The following is a 13,648-nucleotide window of genomic DNA, read 5'->3' as shown; positions in this document are numbered from 1 at the left end:
GTCATCAAAAGAAAGTGATCACCGCTCATCTGGAGGCACCTGAATCAGCTACTGCAGGCGCTCGATCAAAGTATGGCAAACAAATGTAAACTTAAGTTTCTCCAGATATTGAACTGATTTTATTTAGAAACTCATCTTTATAATTTTACAAGGTTTTTAAATTCAGTCAACAACAGATGTGTTTCTATCTGTTCTATCTTCTATCATTAACTCATTTTTTTTTTTTTTTTTGTAGAAGCTGAACATCAGGGAGGGAGATTAGTTGTTATTTTCAGTCTCTCCACCAGAGGGCATCCCTAAGAGCTGCTGCTGGTTGGGGCTTATCAGCTGTAGGTGGCTCCTCCTGCAGGTGCTGCTCATTAGGAGCTGTAAGAGGTGCTGTGTGCATGCTCTGCTGCATGTACTACCAAGTATAGAGAAGGCCTTTTTACTGAACCACAAATAAGCCTCCAATAACATTACAACCACAGTTCCAGTCAGTCTTTGAGTTCACTTTGCACATTTCAATTTGTTCAGCGATTTCTTTATTCAACAGACTCATGGTCCACTAAGAGATGATACACCGCACAAAAACATAATACACAACAACACAATACAAAAAATAACTTAAAATAAATCTAATAAAACACTTGCATACCAATGTTTCTACAGAGCCACCTTGTATCTCAGCACACTGAGAGAGAAATGTGAAAACATTACAATAAGACTGTTCAATGAGCTGCTCAAATGACACATAAACCTGTATATCAGATATCAGTGCGTGCAATGTTCTGACATGTGCATTAAAAAAATATTACTTGGAAAACACCCTAAAACATCTTTCAGAGCAGAACTAGAGGATTTTACTCATACTCATCGTTTACCACTTCCTCTGGGACCACGGAGGGCAACAGTCTCAGCAGAGACCCCCAGACTTTCCTCTCCCCAGACACCTCCTCAACCCCCTCTTGGAGAAGCCTGAGTGCTCCCAGGCCATTCGAGAGACATAGTCTCTCCATCGTGTCTGGGACACCTCCCAAGTGAGGTGTCCAGGGGGATTCTGACAAACATGTCTGAGTAGTGGATTTTGTTTAACAAAAAATACATTTCTGCCCTCACTAAATTCTTAGACAATTAACAAACATATGAAGCCATACAAATTATAGAGGTGCTATTATTTTTTACTTTTCCTTTTGTGATTTAATCTAACAAATTATGATAAGCGAGGAGTGACAGGTTAGTTAGTTATGGATGAAACACAAACTTAACATGATAATGATGGGTAAGAAATATGTGCTTTAACTGAAGTTCATTTTAATTTATAGCAATCTTATTTAGAAAGGGGGCTGTTGTTTATTGGAAAACAGCCCTTTATCTATTCGTTTAAACAATACAGCTGCTACTGAAGGCCTCTGGTTCTTCAAGTGTATCTAGTGGTAAAGCAAAGTTTCACAATCACAAATAGTTATGGCCTGAGACCATATTGTTCACATAATGCTGTGCAGTTCCAGGTTTGAGATTGGCTCCCAGCTGCAAGCTCCCTATCTTGGATTGGCTGGCCTCTCCTGACTCCTCCCTACAGGACATCGATCTTAAACGTGATTGGACAATTCCTTTCCGAGCCAATCGCTTCATCAAAGGGATCATTTCATGAAGCTTCATGTGCTCATGAAACTATCTGCTGGCCAAATGCAGGATCACAGTCAGCAATATAATCTTTAACACCTCAATTGCATTTGTCCTTTAAGATCCTTAAATATTATAATTAATAAGTAATAACTATTATTTTCTATTATGATTATTCGGTCTGTATGTAATGAAATATTTTGAACATGTTCAAATGTTCTGTGTGTACATTTTCTAAGAAAAAAACACTTTTATACGGCAGGCTGTGTTTTTCTGTCACTTTACTGAAATGACTTGGGTTCAAGCAGACAGACAGGGAAAGTGTTGGTTAAAGTCTGAATATAGCTCGATATGATGGTAACTGGAACAATGATGAGCGAAATGTTAGACTTTATTTTTAAAAAAAGAGTTTAAAAAAATAAAAGGTTTTTGGATTTGATTGAATTCTCTTTTTTTACTCGGTCCAGCCTTTGAAAACACCAACTGATGATGCCAGCGGAGAGCCGCTGATGGATAACGTGTTGTTTTGTACACTGACTCTAAACATAACAAAACAATTCACCTTTAGCCATTAAGTTTTTTTGTGTTTTTGTGTCTATGGAGGCATTGTTTTATTTTCACCATTCAACCCTGAATGGAAAGCGAGGAAAGCAGTTTAAGTTGATTATATTTTTTCTTTTTTTGTGTAATATTAACTAGACTTGACTTGAAATCCAACACCCAGGCTCTGATTACAGCAGAAAATGTTGGTTAATTACTGTGACCGCAGACTCAATGAATACAGGTGCAGCCCTTTAAGACTATCACTAATGGGTTCATCCCTTTGCATGCAGGGCACCACTGCAGGAGATTACAAACTCCAGGCATCCTGAGCATCATGGGAACAGAGATAAGAATTCTCTGCTCAGGAAAGGCTGAGATAACCGGCCTGTTGCTGTGAACAGGAACAACGACGGTTACAAGCTTTCATAGTGTAACAATTGCTATGCCACACAGACATTCTGTACTTTAGTTTTTATGATTCCCTTCTTTTCTAATGCATGAAATACTTTTGTTTTCGTTCATGCTCCAATCCATTGGCTCAATAAGCTTTAAACCTTAGCTTTGATAATTGTGGACTTGCTTACTGACTACCTACTACTGCACTGTTTACCGCTTTGTGTCCAGCTATTAAAATAAGAAGCTGAAAAACAACAACAATCAGGAAAATAAAAAAAGGCAATAATAAAGGGTGATTCAAGAATCACCAATGAAAAGTCACTTAATTTCTGCTGGAGGCAGAATTAGCTAGAATTAGTTAAAACTTTTTTTTTTTTCTGACGAGCAACTCTGAGGTGGTAGTTTTCTGTTCACATCACGTCACCCCTGAAAATGCATAGCTTTTAAATTAAAAAGCCATTTTATTGTCGGTTAGGTTTATCACAGGCACACTCAGTAGAGTTAGACAAGCGCACCCTTTCCGAGGCTGTCGTTCTATTGGCTGGAACGGTTGCTAGGCGACGATCCGATCCAATCTGAGAGAGAGCAAAAAAAATCCGCAAGCAGAGCCTACGGGTTTGCAAGCGTAACTGAGACTCGAGCAGAGCGCGATTTGTGCGCGAAGAGAAGGAGGCAAGCGAGAGGAGAAAATATCTGTGCAAGAAGCATTAAATCTGAGAGAAGAAACAAAGATTTGAGAGAGAAGAGAAAATATTTGAGAGAGAGCGCATGTTTTGAGTGTGAGCATTACAAGTTTTGAGTGCAAGAAGATGAAATTCTTTTCTCAAATTGAAATTATGCGCTCTTGCATTATGGCAAGATAATTCTCCCATACTGTTACTCCACTAGAAGTATCTTTAAAAAGAAATAGCCACGCTCTGTTTCTTACCTTTTGCAGGTAAACTATCTGATTGTTTCAAATTAATCAATGAAAAGAGTAGCAATGCAATCAACGGCTCCAAGTGTAAATGTAAAGTAGATCAGGTAAGGTTATTCTTCAACTGACCCAAAGAGAAACAAGTCCACGAATTGGATTAGGACGAAGATCCTCCTATAAAAAAAGACATCTGTTAATTTTGCCAAGAAACACCAGACAGATGAAAAGTGAAACAAACATTCCTAAAGATAATGAATGTAATCAGATAACAACTGAATTTTCTGTTGCAATGTTTAACAATAAATTGTCTATTGCTAACAATTTTAACCTTTTAATTTGGACAATTTGCTTCATTGATCACCTCTTTACCAATAAAAGCATCATGAATTAAAACATACTACTAGGAACCTCCAGTAACAGTCAGCAGGGCTCAGGCCATCAGAATCCCTTGTTTTTATCTATAAAAGGTGGTATCAAAACTCTCCTCCACAAACAGTCATTCTACATCATCCCCCCTCAGTTGACAGGAGCCAAGCACAGAATCTAAGACTTCTTTGTCTTTAACTTCCTGTTCAGCTGGTTTTTGTACCGTTTATTGCTATGTGACCAAAAGAATTGGCAACATATCATGTCATTGTGATTGAAGGGTTTTTGTGAGAAACATAGTCTGCATTCTATCAAAGAGGCTCTGTGTTATTAAATGATCCAAAATAAACAGGCAGATTATTGAGAGTCTGCTTCTTTGCAATAAAAAAATGCTCCAGAATTTAGCCCCTGTATTCCTTCCTTTCAGAATGTTTAGGTTTCCACAGAAGTGTATTGTGGTGAAAACAACATGTTAATCAGCTGTGGAAATGCTAGTTGACTAACGGGGAAAAACGTTGCTGATTGTGACTGACCTAAACAAGAAAACTAAAGGTTGATTTGATGGTTGCCTCAGCCCTCCTCTACACCGTTGTCTGCTGGGCCCCTGGCAGCTCAGAGCGGGACAGAAAGAGACTGAATAAGCTGGTGAGGAACACCACTTCTGTCCTGGGCTGCCCTCCGGACTTGGTGGAGGAAGTGGCTGAGAGGAGGATGCTGTCCAAACTCACATTCATCATGGACAACACCTCTCACCCCCTGCACCAGACTTTAGAGGAGCTGAGCAGCTCCTTTAGTCAGAAACTTAGACACCCTGTCTGTAAGAAGGAGCGCTACCGCTGTAGAGAAACCCAACATATTAAAAAACATTTCAGTATTTTTTTTTCAGTTATTGTTCTTATCTTAATGAAACTCAGATTGTACAGATTGTTGTTACGGGAAATATTTGGCAGCATTATCTCTTTAAATGCTTCGTTGACATGAACCAAAGACCAACGGTAAAAATTCCTGAGGAACAGGTTCCAGTGATGATGGAAGCTGCTGAAGGCTTCTGCCTTCTCCCTTTCTTCTTCTAGGAAAAACACATTTACTTGACTAGAACATTTATAATTTGTTTGAAAAAAAAAAACTAAAATTCCTCCTTTGTTCTTAGAAACATTGTCTTTATAAAAACTTTTTTATAACAACCTGATGGGTCTGCATTCTGTCTGTCATCCAGCTGTGCTTCTATGTTAATCTTTTCTAGCAAAACAAGCTAAGCTCAGTTTACTGTATGAACTCTTGGTTCATTATGACTCTTAAGGTGTCTCTGGAGGGAAGCTTTAAGTTGATTGGCCTAAAAACACAATCAACCCTTTAAAAAAGAAAGCAGTAACATACATTATCCACTTAGTCACAACTCAAACACCATTTAAACCCGATGTCACATTGCAAACCCACACATTCATTTATTGAATCTATGTAAATTCATGGAATTTAATGCACAATGCCGCTTAATTCATTGCATGTTAAAATATGTTTGATGACCTGAAACAAAAACCAACAATTTTAACAAAAAGAAAAGAAAATACTAAAGAATGGCAATGTGAAATAAGGGTTTTAATGCTGTAACTGTGCCTTCACCTTTAAATAAACAGACTTTAATAAATAAATAATGCTTGGAGCTTTGTGTTTATAGCATGTTTTATGTTTCATATTCAGACAGATTGTTTAAACTCTGCTTTTCTTCTTCTAGTGATTTTTTTTTAGTTTTAACTTCAGTTTCTCCGGGAATGAGGAAGAATGTCAGCGTTACACCCAGTGCAGGTATTTTAGCAAAACTTCCTTCAGTTGATCATCACCTGGGAGGCAGTGACACTGAAACTGGCTTAAAAAGATTAGATTATAATATATATTTTAGCTTTCTTTTATAGTTTCTGTAGATACCTACTTTTGTTTGTCCTTGATGTTTTATATATTTTTTACAAACAAGCATGTAATGGGACAGCCGCAGGTAAGTCGAGTGACTCTAAATATGTTATTAAGCAAGCAGTTTAACAGAAGTGTGAGTTTTCTTTATTTTTTATATTAGGTTAGTTAAAATAATTTTCAATGGTGGCAACTAAAACAGCTCCTTAGATACAAATCTATCAATTTATTGTTAAGCTCTGCTGTGGTTTGGCAACAGGGTGTGTGTGTGTGTGAAGTTGGGGAGGTTGACTGATGCTGATGAGCATTACTTGCTAAACCACCACCATCATAAATCCCATCATTGTCTTGACACTTTTTGAAGGGGGGGCAGGGGTTCCTGTTATTGACAACACGCCATGTCTTGAAATAACTCCTAGTTTTGTTTGCATATTTGTTTATTACATGAAAGAGTAGATTTATTTCCAATCATTCTTTACTTCCAATTATCTCTTATATCTCTTATATCTTAGAAATGTTTTTTAAATGTTGTTCTATTACTATGGAAGAGATCCGTCCATATACTACTGAAATTTGGTGAATTACTAAGAAAAATAATTGAAGGTTTATGTTTACCCTTAAGCATAGTTTTCTTTAAATGCATTTTTCTTAATATGAAAATCACCAAAAGAAAAACAAACATTATTTTACTAAACTTTTCTGGCCAAGAGGTGCAGAAATACAGACTGAAATCGAGAAATATGAACTATTATTTAGGAAGTTGGAAACCCTTGAAATCTGGATCAAATGTTGTTTTTTTGTAAAAAATTTACAACAAAAATAAGGAGCATTGAAGAAATAGGTCCAAAGTTGTAGCACATAATGTGAAAGTTATGGGAATTTACAGGACAGTTTTCATGAAGTCTGAAATGAAAGGTGGGTAAAAAAGTTGGAAACAGGACTAGCAAAGCTTTTAATAACACCAGAGAAACAACTTTGATAGCCCATAACATACATGGTAACTACAAATGTTGTTCTTGGATAATAAATCAGTATACTGAGCTTTTTGAATAATTTAAACAGTCAAATATTGTTGATGTCATCAATATAAAATGTTGTATTACTTTGTACTAAAAATGTGATCTAGATATTACAGCGCTAATGCAATAAAATATAACATAGGAGAAACATCTGGTCCTTTAAAACATGAATTAGTTAATGAAGATGATTTAATAAGAGCAATGAATTGCATGATATTTTGAATTTAAAAAGTTGCAGTTAACATTTATTATTATTTTCTATAGCAATAAACCCCATGAAAACCAGCCAAAGAGGAGAAATATTATTATTTTCTTCAAAAAAGGAAAAAGGGTGGATATGCTGATTTATAATTTTATGCAAATTACATTTAAGGTAACTTTCATTTTTTTTTTTATCTGATTTTCACAAACAATATGATTTAATGCTCCTATGGTTAAAATGTGTGTGTGTGTTTGTTTTTTCCAGCGGCTGCTGATCTGTGTCAACCCAACACCATCTCCTTTATGCTGATTGGTCAGTTTATGTGTGAATATGTGATTATTTTTATCATTTCTTTTTTGTTTGTTTTTTAACATTAACAATACTTTTATTGTTTCTTGATATTTCTTTTCACATCTAAATCTAGTTCATACCTTTTGAATCATCTCAACACCTTTTTAAGACATTTTTCATGGAAAATGAAAGACATATTTATAGATGCTTTCCATCATGTTTCTGTTTTCAGGATCGTACAAAAACTATTTTATTTTATTTTCAATATCTACTGTACTTATTATGATTTTTTTTTTTTTATGTAGTTTGTTTTAAACCACAACTGAGTTGCTGATAAGTAACAGAAAAATCATGGCTGCTGCACAAGATGGTGAGTCAATAAAACTCCCTGTTGAAATATTACACAATAAGACATCACAGACAAACTGTTAAAATCTTTTGGGTGTATCAATACATCTCTTTATTTTCAGGAGCTCCTTCTGAAGAGCACATAAATGATGAACCCCTTAGTGAGTAAATAATGTTCAAAATAATCAAAATACAAAGATAAAGATTTGTTTTCCAAGAATTTCTAAAGATGTTTTCGGGATCTTCTATCCTATCAGGGACAAAATGCTATGAGTGAACTTATTTTGAATGTTGGATGGAGGAGAGAGATATAATTAATCACCTTACACTAAAAACACATTGATTTAGCAGTTTCTAGTTACTTACCTACCATTTACATTTTCTGTGGCCATAGAAATGTTCTGTCACAAGTATCACAGAAAGCAGCAAACTTACCACATATTATCTATACTGTTCCAAAAAACTTAAAAAATAATCCACTGGACTTTGTTTCCAAGTTTGAAGATGTTTAGCTTCCCATCCAGGAAGCTTTTTCAGTTCAAAATGTAAGAAATAGCGTTGAGTTCCAGGTTTTATACAGTAGCCCAACAAAGCCTTTGTTTTTGTTTAGAAAACATGGAAATTGAAACAGACCAAGGGATCCACCCCTTTAGAATGGGGGTTGTTTGGCTTCTTTTGTTAGCCTGCAATGCCCCATACCTGTCTATGTCTCTGAAAGGTTGGTCGTTAAAGGGAATTGTTGGCCTGGCTGAATAGGCGAGGTCTTCTTTTCCCCTGTAAAGGGGTTGGGGATGCAATGAAGTGGAAGAAATGATCTCAATTGCAGCATTGTAGGTTTTTGAAAGCTGCAATCTGAGTCCAGCCCCTCTGTCTAAGGTTGTTTTTTCTTTCTTAACATAGATGGCCCTCTCAAACCACCTGTCTTCTTTGTCCAAAATGTGAACATCCTGTTCTGCAAAAGAATGTTCTTTGTTCATAAGGTGTAGATGAACCACTGAGTCTTGTCCGGAGGTTGCTCTTCTGTGTTGGGCCATGCATCTGTAGAGAGGTTATTTGGTTTCTCCAATATAAAGATCAGAGCATTCCTAACTGTGCTAAACTGCATACACCACTCCGCTTAACTGAAATGTCCTCCAACTTGTAAAGAAAGTCCAGTGGATTGTTTTGTTTTACTTTTTTGGAATGACTATGACCTGGATGACTGAGAATCTTCACCAACATATCATCTATTCTGGTTTTACTTCATGATATCTATGCTATGCTAAAAAAAAAACTCAAATTCCCTATGTTTGGTTATTAAAAATACAAAATAAATAAGCATTGAAAAGATTAAAATTAGACACTATCTGTATATTACTTGTTGTTGAGAGGGATAAAAATAACAAAAGGTGTTTTTGTCATAGAGACAATATTTTCGCAATTCCTTAGTTTCTTGTCTGACTTCAACAATACACTTTACGTCTTTAGAGAGCTGTGCTTATCTGGGTTTAAATATAACACTAATTGTATAAAGAAAAAAATGTCTAAAACCTCTAAGAGTTTCCAGACAAATTTTAAATTCATGTTTTTTTTCTCTTCTTATAAATCTTAATTAGATAACATTAGACATCTGAAATAATCTTAATAGACACCATTTATATTTTTAGTTTTTCTAGATTGATAAACTTTCTTTAAACTTGATATCTGTCCTTAGTTCCAGTTCCTGAGCTGAGGGTTGTTCTTCTCGGAGGCAGCTGGTCTCAGCGGATGTCAGTGGGGAACTTCATACTGGGAGATGATTATTTCAAAGTACCAAACTTTGTAGGAATCAGTAGACGAGTGGAAAAAAATAAATTAACTGTCATCAACACCCTGGATCTGGATTCTAGTGCAGAAGACAAACTTGAGGAGTTTCTACATGAGTTTAAGACGATCTCTGCTCCTGGACCTCATGTGTTTCTATTGGTCATACAGCCTGAAAAGTTCACAGAGAAAGACAGAAACAGAATGTGCTGCGTCCTTCAAACTTTCAGTGATCAATCATTTGAACATTCACTGATAATGATTCTGAAACCTAATAAGTACAGTGCCTATTCTGTGACACCATACGTAAATAAACCTGCATTACAGGAGCTGATCAAAAAATGTAAATGCAGATGTTTAGAACAGAAGAATCTTGAACTTAAAGAGTTGCTGGGTCAAATTGGTCAAATAGTCAAAGAGAAAAATCTAGAACATGTGAGCAATGGAGCAGCCTCCATGTTGGCCAACGACAGCAAGAGACTTAGCAAACAAGTGACAAATGCTGCAGTTGCTGTTAATGCTGGTAAGTAAACAAAGATTAGAAAAGCATATATGCAAAGCCATTCTGAAATGTATTTATATTATATTAAAAATGACCTTTAAATTCAATTTTCTTTTTCACAGCCACTGATGGAAACAAAGAAATGGCTTCTGGAATGTCAGCCATTTTGAGACACTCTTTTTCAGTCAGTAAGTAAAATCATTACAGATTTAATCAACATTTTAATACTGTTAACTAAATGCAATGTAACTTATGGTGGCTAAGGGGTGCAAACATGCTGCAAGTACATAAACATAATGCAATTTCATAAATGGTGCTAAGAAGGAAACACAAAAAACACTATAAAAAAAAATTTCTTCCAACTAGAAAAAATGTAAATTAAGAAAGTTGCAAATTATCTTTCCATTTGGAAGGACGTATTGAGTTAAGCATTAATTGCAAATTAAACACATTACTTAGTAAAAATAAAAACAGAATACCCCTGAGAAAATATGTGGCAGGAAGGCAGAAAAGATATGTTTATGTTCGAGTCTTAGAGACAGTCCATATGTAGCAGGATATCTGGAAAAAACAGTAAATGTATTTTGTGGTTGTGCCATTCAGCCAGACATATATGGATTTATACACTAATTGAATATCCTAAAAACTCCAGCCAAAGCGAAAATTGCACAAACGCTTTGGTTTTGACCCTGCTTGTTTTCAGGTAAAAGAAAGGATATTAATATCCATTGCATCACGGTCTGCTATGAATATTGCTGCCCTTGGTCACACATGTGCAACAATTGTTTATATACTTAAAAAAAAAAAAAAAAAGCTCAGTGGGGTATGTCTGGGGGTTGGTGTGGATGGAAAAACTTTTCCTGTTTAGGACTTTACTAAGTGTCTGGCTCCATATGGGTTGAGGATTTTCTCCCGCTGGTGGTCGCAACACTGTTTGGGACAGTTGTTTTTTTTTTACAACTTGCAGCATTTTTCCTTTTTAATATATAACCCACTCCCTCTGTTGTCCAATGCCGGCCCCTCTGCACCTCCCGTAGACTCTGTGTTTTGATTTTTGTTGTTGGGTGGAGTGTCATGGAGAGGAGGGTGGCTGGGGTCGCGTTTGTGGCTGAGACCTTGCAGTTTTCAATTTTCTTCAGCAACCGGCTTCAGGACATCATTTTAGGGGAAAAGAAGATAAAACACAAAACAAAGATGTAAAGAAATAAATCTCTCAATCAATAACACAAAACGTATCGTTCTTTCCCAGATAAAACCCATATTGATGGGGGCATTACTGTTGCAATATTAATTTCAAATGTGTCTGTATATGTTGTGTGTCTATATGTGTTGTGTGTGTACAGTGGGATTTAAGAATGTGAGATTTGTGTGTCTGTATGAGTGTCTGCAAATGTTTCAAATAACTTGCTTGTAATTGATTTGCAATTGTATGAAAAATAATAATATGTTAAGACAGAGATTTGATTCTTAAGGCAGGGGTGCAGTAAAGTTTGTCCGAGTGGAGTTGCATATATCGCCCCGAGCAGATCTACACCGGCTTTAAGACAACCTTTCAGGGAAAAAGGAAGATAAAACACATCAAAAAAATGTAAAGAAATAAATCTCTTACTCAAACAATAAGCAACATTAAATAAATTAATAACACATAACATTTTGTTCTTTCCCAGATAAAGCCCATGTTGATGGGGGCGTTATTGTTGCAATATTATTTGCAAATGTGTGTGAAGTGTTGTGTGTCTGTATCATATTTTTGTGTGTCCAGTGGGATTTGAAAATGTGTGAGTAGATTGCAAATTTGTAAAATATGTGTGTAATTGATTTGCAAATGTGTAAAAAAATCCATAAATCTGTATTCAGATCTACAGATGTACTAAGATGTACAAATCTTTAGATCAGTCTGTAAACGAACAGAGTGACTTAAGTGTTGATGTATTTTTGCTTCAACACCCGGAAATACAAATTATTGGTTACAAGTGAAGCAGTTTCTTGGTTGGCTCTGTTTACACACGTGATTTTTGCAAAACTTGTGCCATGTCAGGTCTACAAATGAGTAGAAGCTTCATGTGTGAGTGCAGGCTCGCAGGCTTATGGCAGTCCGTTTATCATAGAATCAGCTTTTCTGACCATTCGTAATTACTTCTAAGATATCAAAGAAAATATTTTCACATGGAAAAACAAAATTTTGTTTATTCTTAATGTTCCTTTAAGAATTTAAAATTATATTATGATTAGTGAAAATAACAATTCAAGATATATCAATCACATTTTGGATGGGTCAAAATGCTTTTTGAGATATGTCAAGTTGCATCACCCGATTCATCATTTAAAGTTTCACACATCTGGAATTATAATCAAGATATCTCAAAGTTAATCTTGACTAGTCAAATCTATGTATTTTGACATCTGAATTACGGAATAGCCCCCTAGTGCTGTCACCGAGCCGTCCAAACAGTTAAGACCATTAAGAATTTTGGCCTGCAATGGTGCTGGCAAAATGGGATGTGTGGCAAACAAGAACTTTGTGAAATCCAAAAGTGCTTGAAAAATACGCAGTGAAGTGCCGTTGAGGAGTGATTTTGAAGCCGGATATTCAAGGGCCGCTGAGTTAGTGGCACCTACAGTATCTCACGGTCGATCCGACTCAGGAGCTCAGACTTCAGCCAGCCGCTCTCAATTCCAGACAAGACAGATGAGATACCACTAATGTGTTAAAAAACAAACAAACACATTTTCTCTAAGTCCAAACCCGCTCGAGCATGAGCTTCAGCACTAAAGGTCTATTTAAAAACCAGATAATTTGCATTAGCCATTGCAGACCACTGAATAGCAAACACCAGAAAGTCTAAAATGCCTTTTTGAACTTTCCACCAAAAATGCTCTTTAAATGCCAAGTTTTGACACATCAGAGTGATTCAAAATCTCTGAAATATAAAGTCTGTCTGGATTTAAAAAAAGTGAATTTAATTTAGACTAGACAAAAATGTCATTCTAGATATTTATAACATTACCTAATTTCACCTAATTATTATTTGCTTTCAATATATCTGCAACTTAATCCTGCTTTAATATGTCTTAAAATACATTATACAATACATCTCAAAATATCTTCAATAACAAGGTGAGATATCTCATTTTTTATTTACAACTAGTCATAATTTTTATTGTTGATATCTGAAGTATACCAGAAAGACAGTAATATCTTAGACTGGAGACCCCATCCAAATAAATGGTAAATCTGAAGTAATTTAGACTAGTCAGAATTATAGATATCTAAAATTATTATTTTGTCTAAGTATAAATGCAGATATCTTAAATAACTATGTCTTGTCAAGAAAAATGATTCAAGATATCTGGAATGTCTGGTAAAGCTCATTTTATGATAATATAGCCTGCCACAGTTATTACAGCTAAACCATCTTCTAAGCATTTGCAGATGTCACATGCCAGAAGTTTTGCAAAATTCACGTGTATAAAGAGAGGTGAGACCACTGCTTGACTTGTAACCAATGGTTTGTCTGTATTTCTGGGTGTTGAAGCATAAATACATAAGACTTAAGTAACCGTGTGTGTTTACAGACTGATCTATACATTTGCAGATCTAAATACAGATTTGTGGATTTTTTACACATTTGTAAATCAATTACAAATAAGTTATTTTACACATTTTCAGATAATTACAGTATACAGACACACAAATCTCACACATTTTCAAATCTCACTGCACACACAAAATAAATGCAGCAACAAGACAATAATGATAACATAACAGGTCA

General features: G+C 35.5%; 1 protein-coding gene across 3 annotated transcripts in view; it reads left to right on the top strand.

Moving 5' to 3' along the window:
* The first annotated feature begins 5,661 nt into the window (after positions 1–5,661).
* Positions 5,662–13,648, top strand: part of LOC107103414 (GTPase IMAP family member 8-like) — a 10,864-nt gene continuing 2,877 nt past the window's right edge. For 2 of the 3 annotated variants that reach the window (XM_015403119.1, XM_015403117.1), the window contains exons 1-6: positions 5,662–5,816; positions 7,217–7,264; positions 7,549–7,613; positions 7,714–7,752; positions 9,285–9,896; positions 9,998–10,063. In XM_015403119.1, the coding sequence (XP_015258605.1) occupies positions 7,595–7,613; positions 7,714–7,752; positions 9,285–9,896; positions 9,998–10,063 (736 nt within the window). In that variant the 5' untranslated portion in view covers positions 5,662–5,816; positions 7,217–7,264; positions 7,549–7,594. The remainder of the gene's footprint in view (positions 5,817–7,216; positions 7,265–7,548; positions 7,614–7,713; positions 7,753–9,284; positions 9,897–9,997; positions 10,064–13,648) is intronic. The other variant, XM_015403118.1, reaches the window with a different exon arrangement.

This window comes from Cyprinodon variegatus, unplaced genomic scaffold (genome assembly GCF_000732505.1).
Source record: "Cyprinodon variegatus isolate N-32 unplaced genomic scaffold, C_variegatus-1.0 Scaffold1440, whole genome shotgun sequence".
Taxonomy (NCBI): domain Eukaryota; kingdom Metazoa; phylum Chordata; class Actinopteri; order Cyprinodontiformes; family Cyprinodontidae; genus Cyprinodon; species Cyprinodon variegatus.
This window is presented reverse-complemented; position numbering and strand designations above follow the sequence as displayed.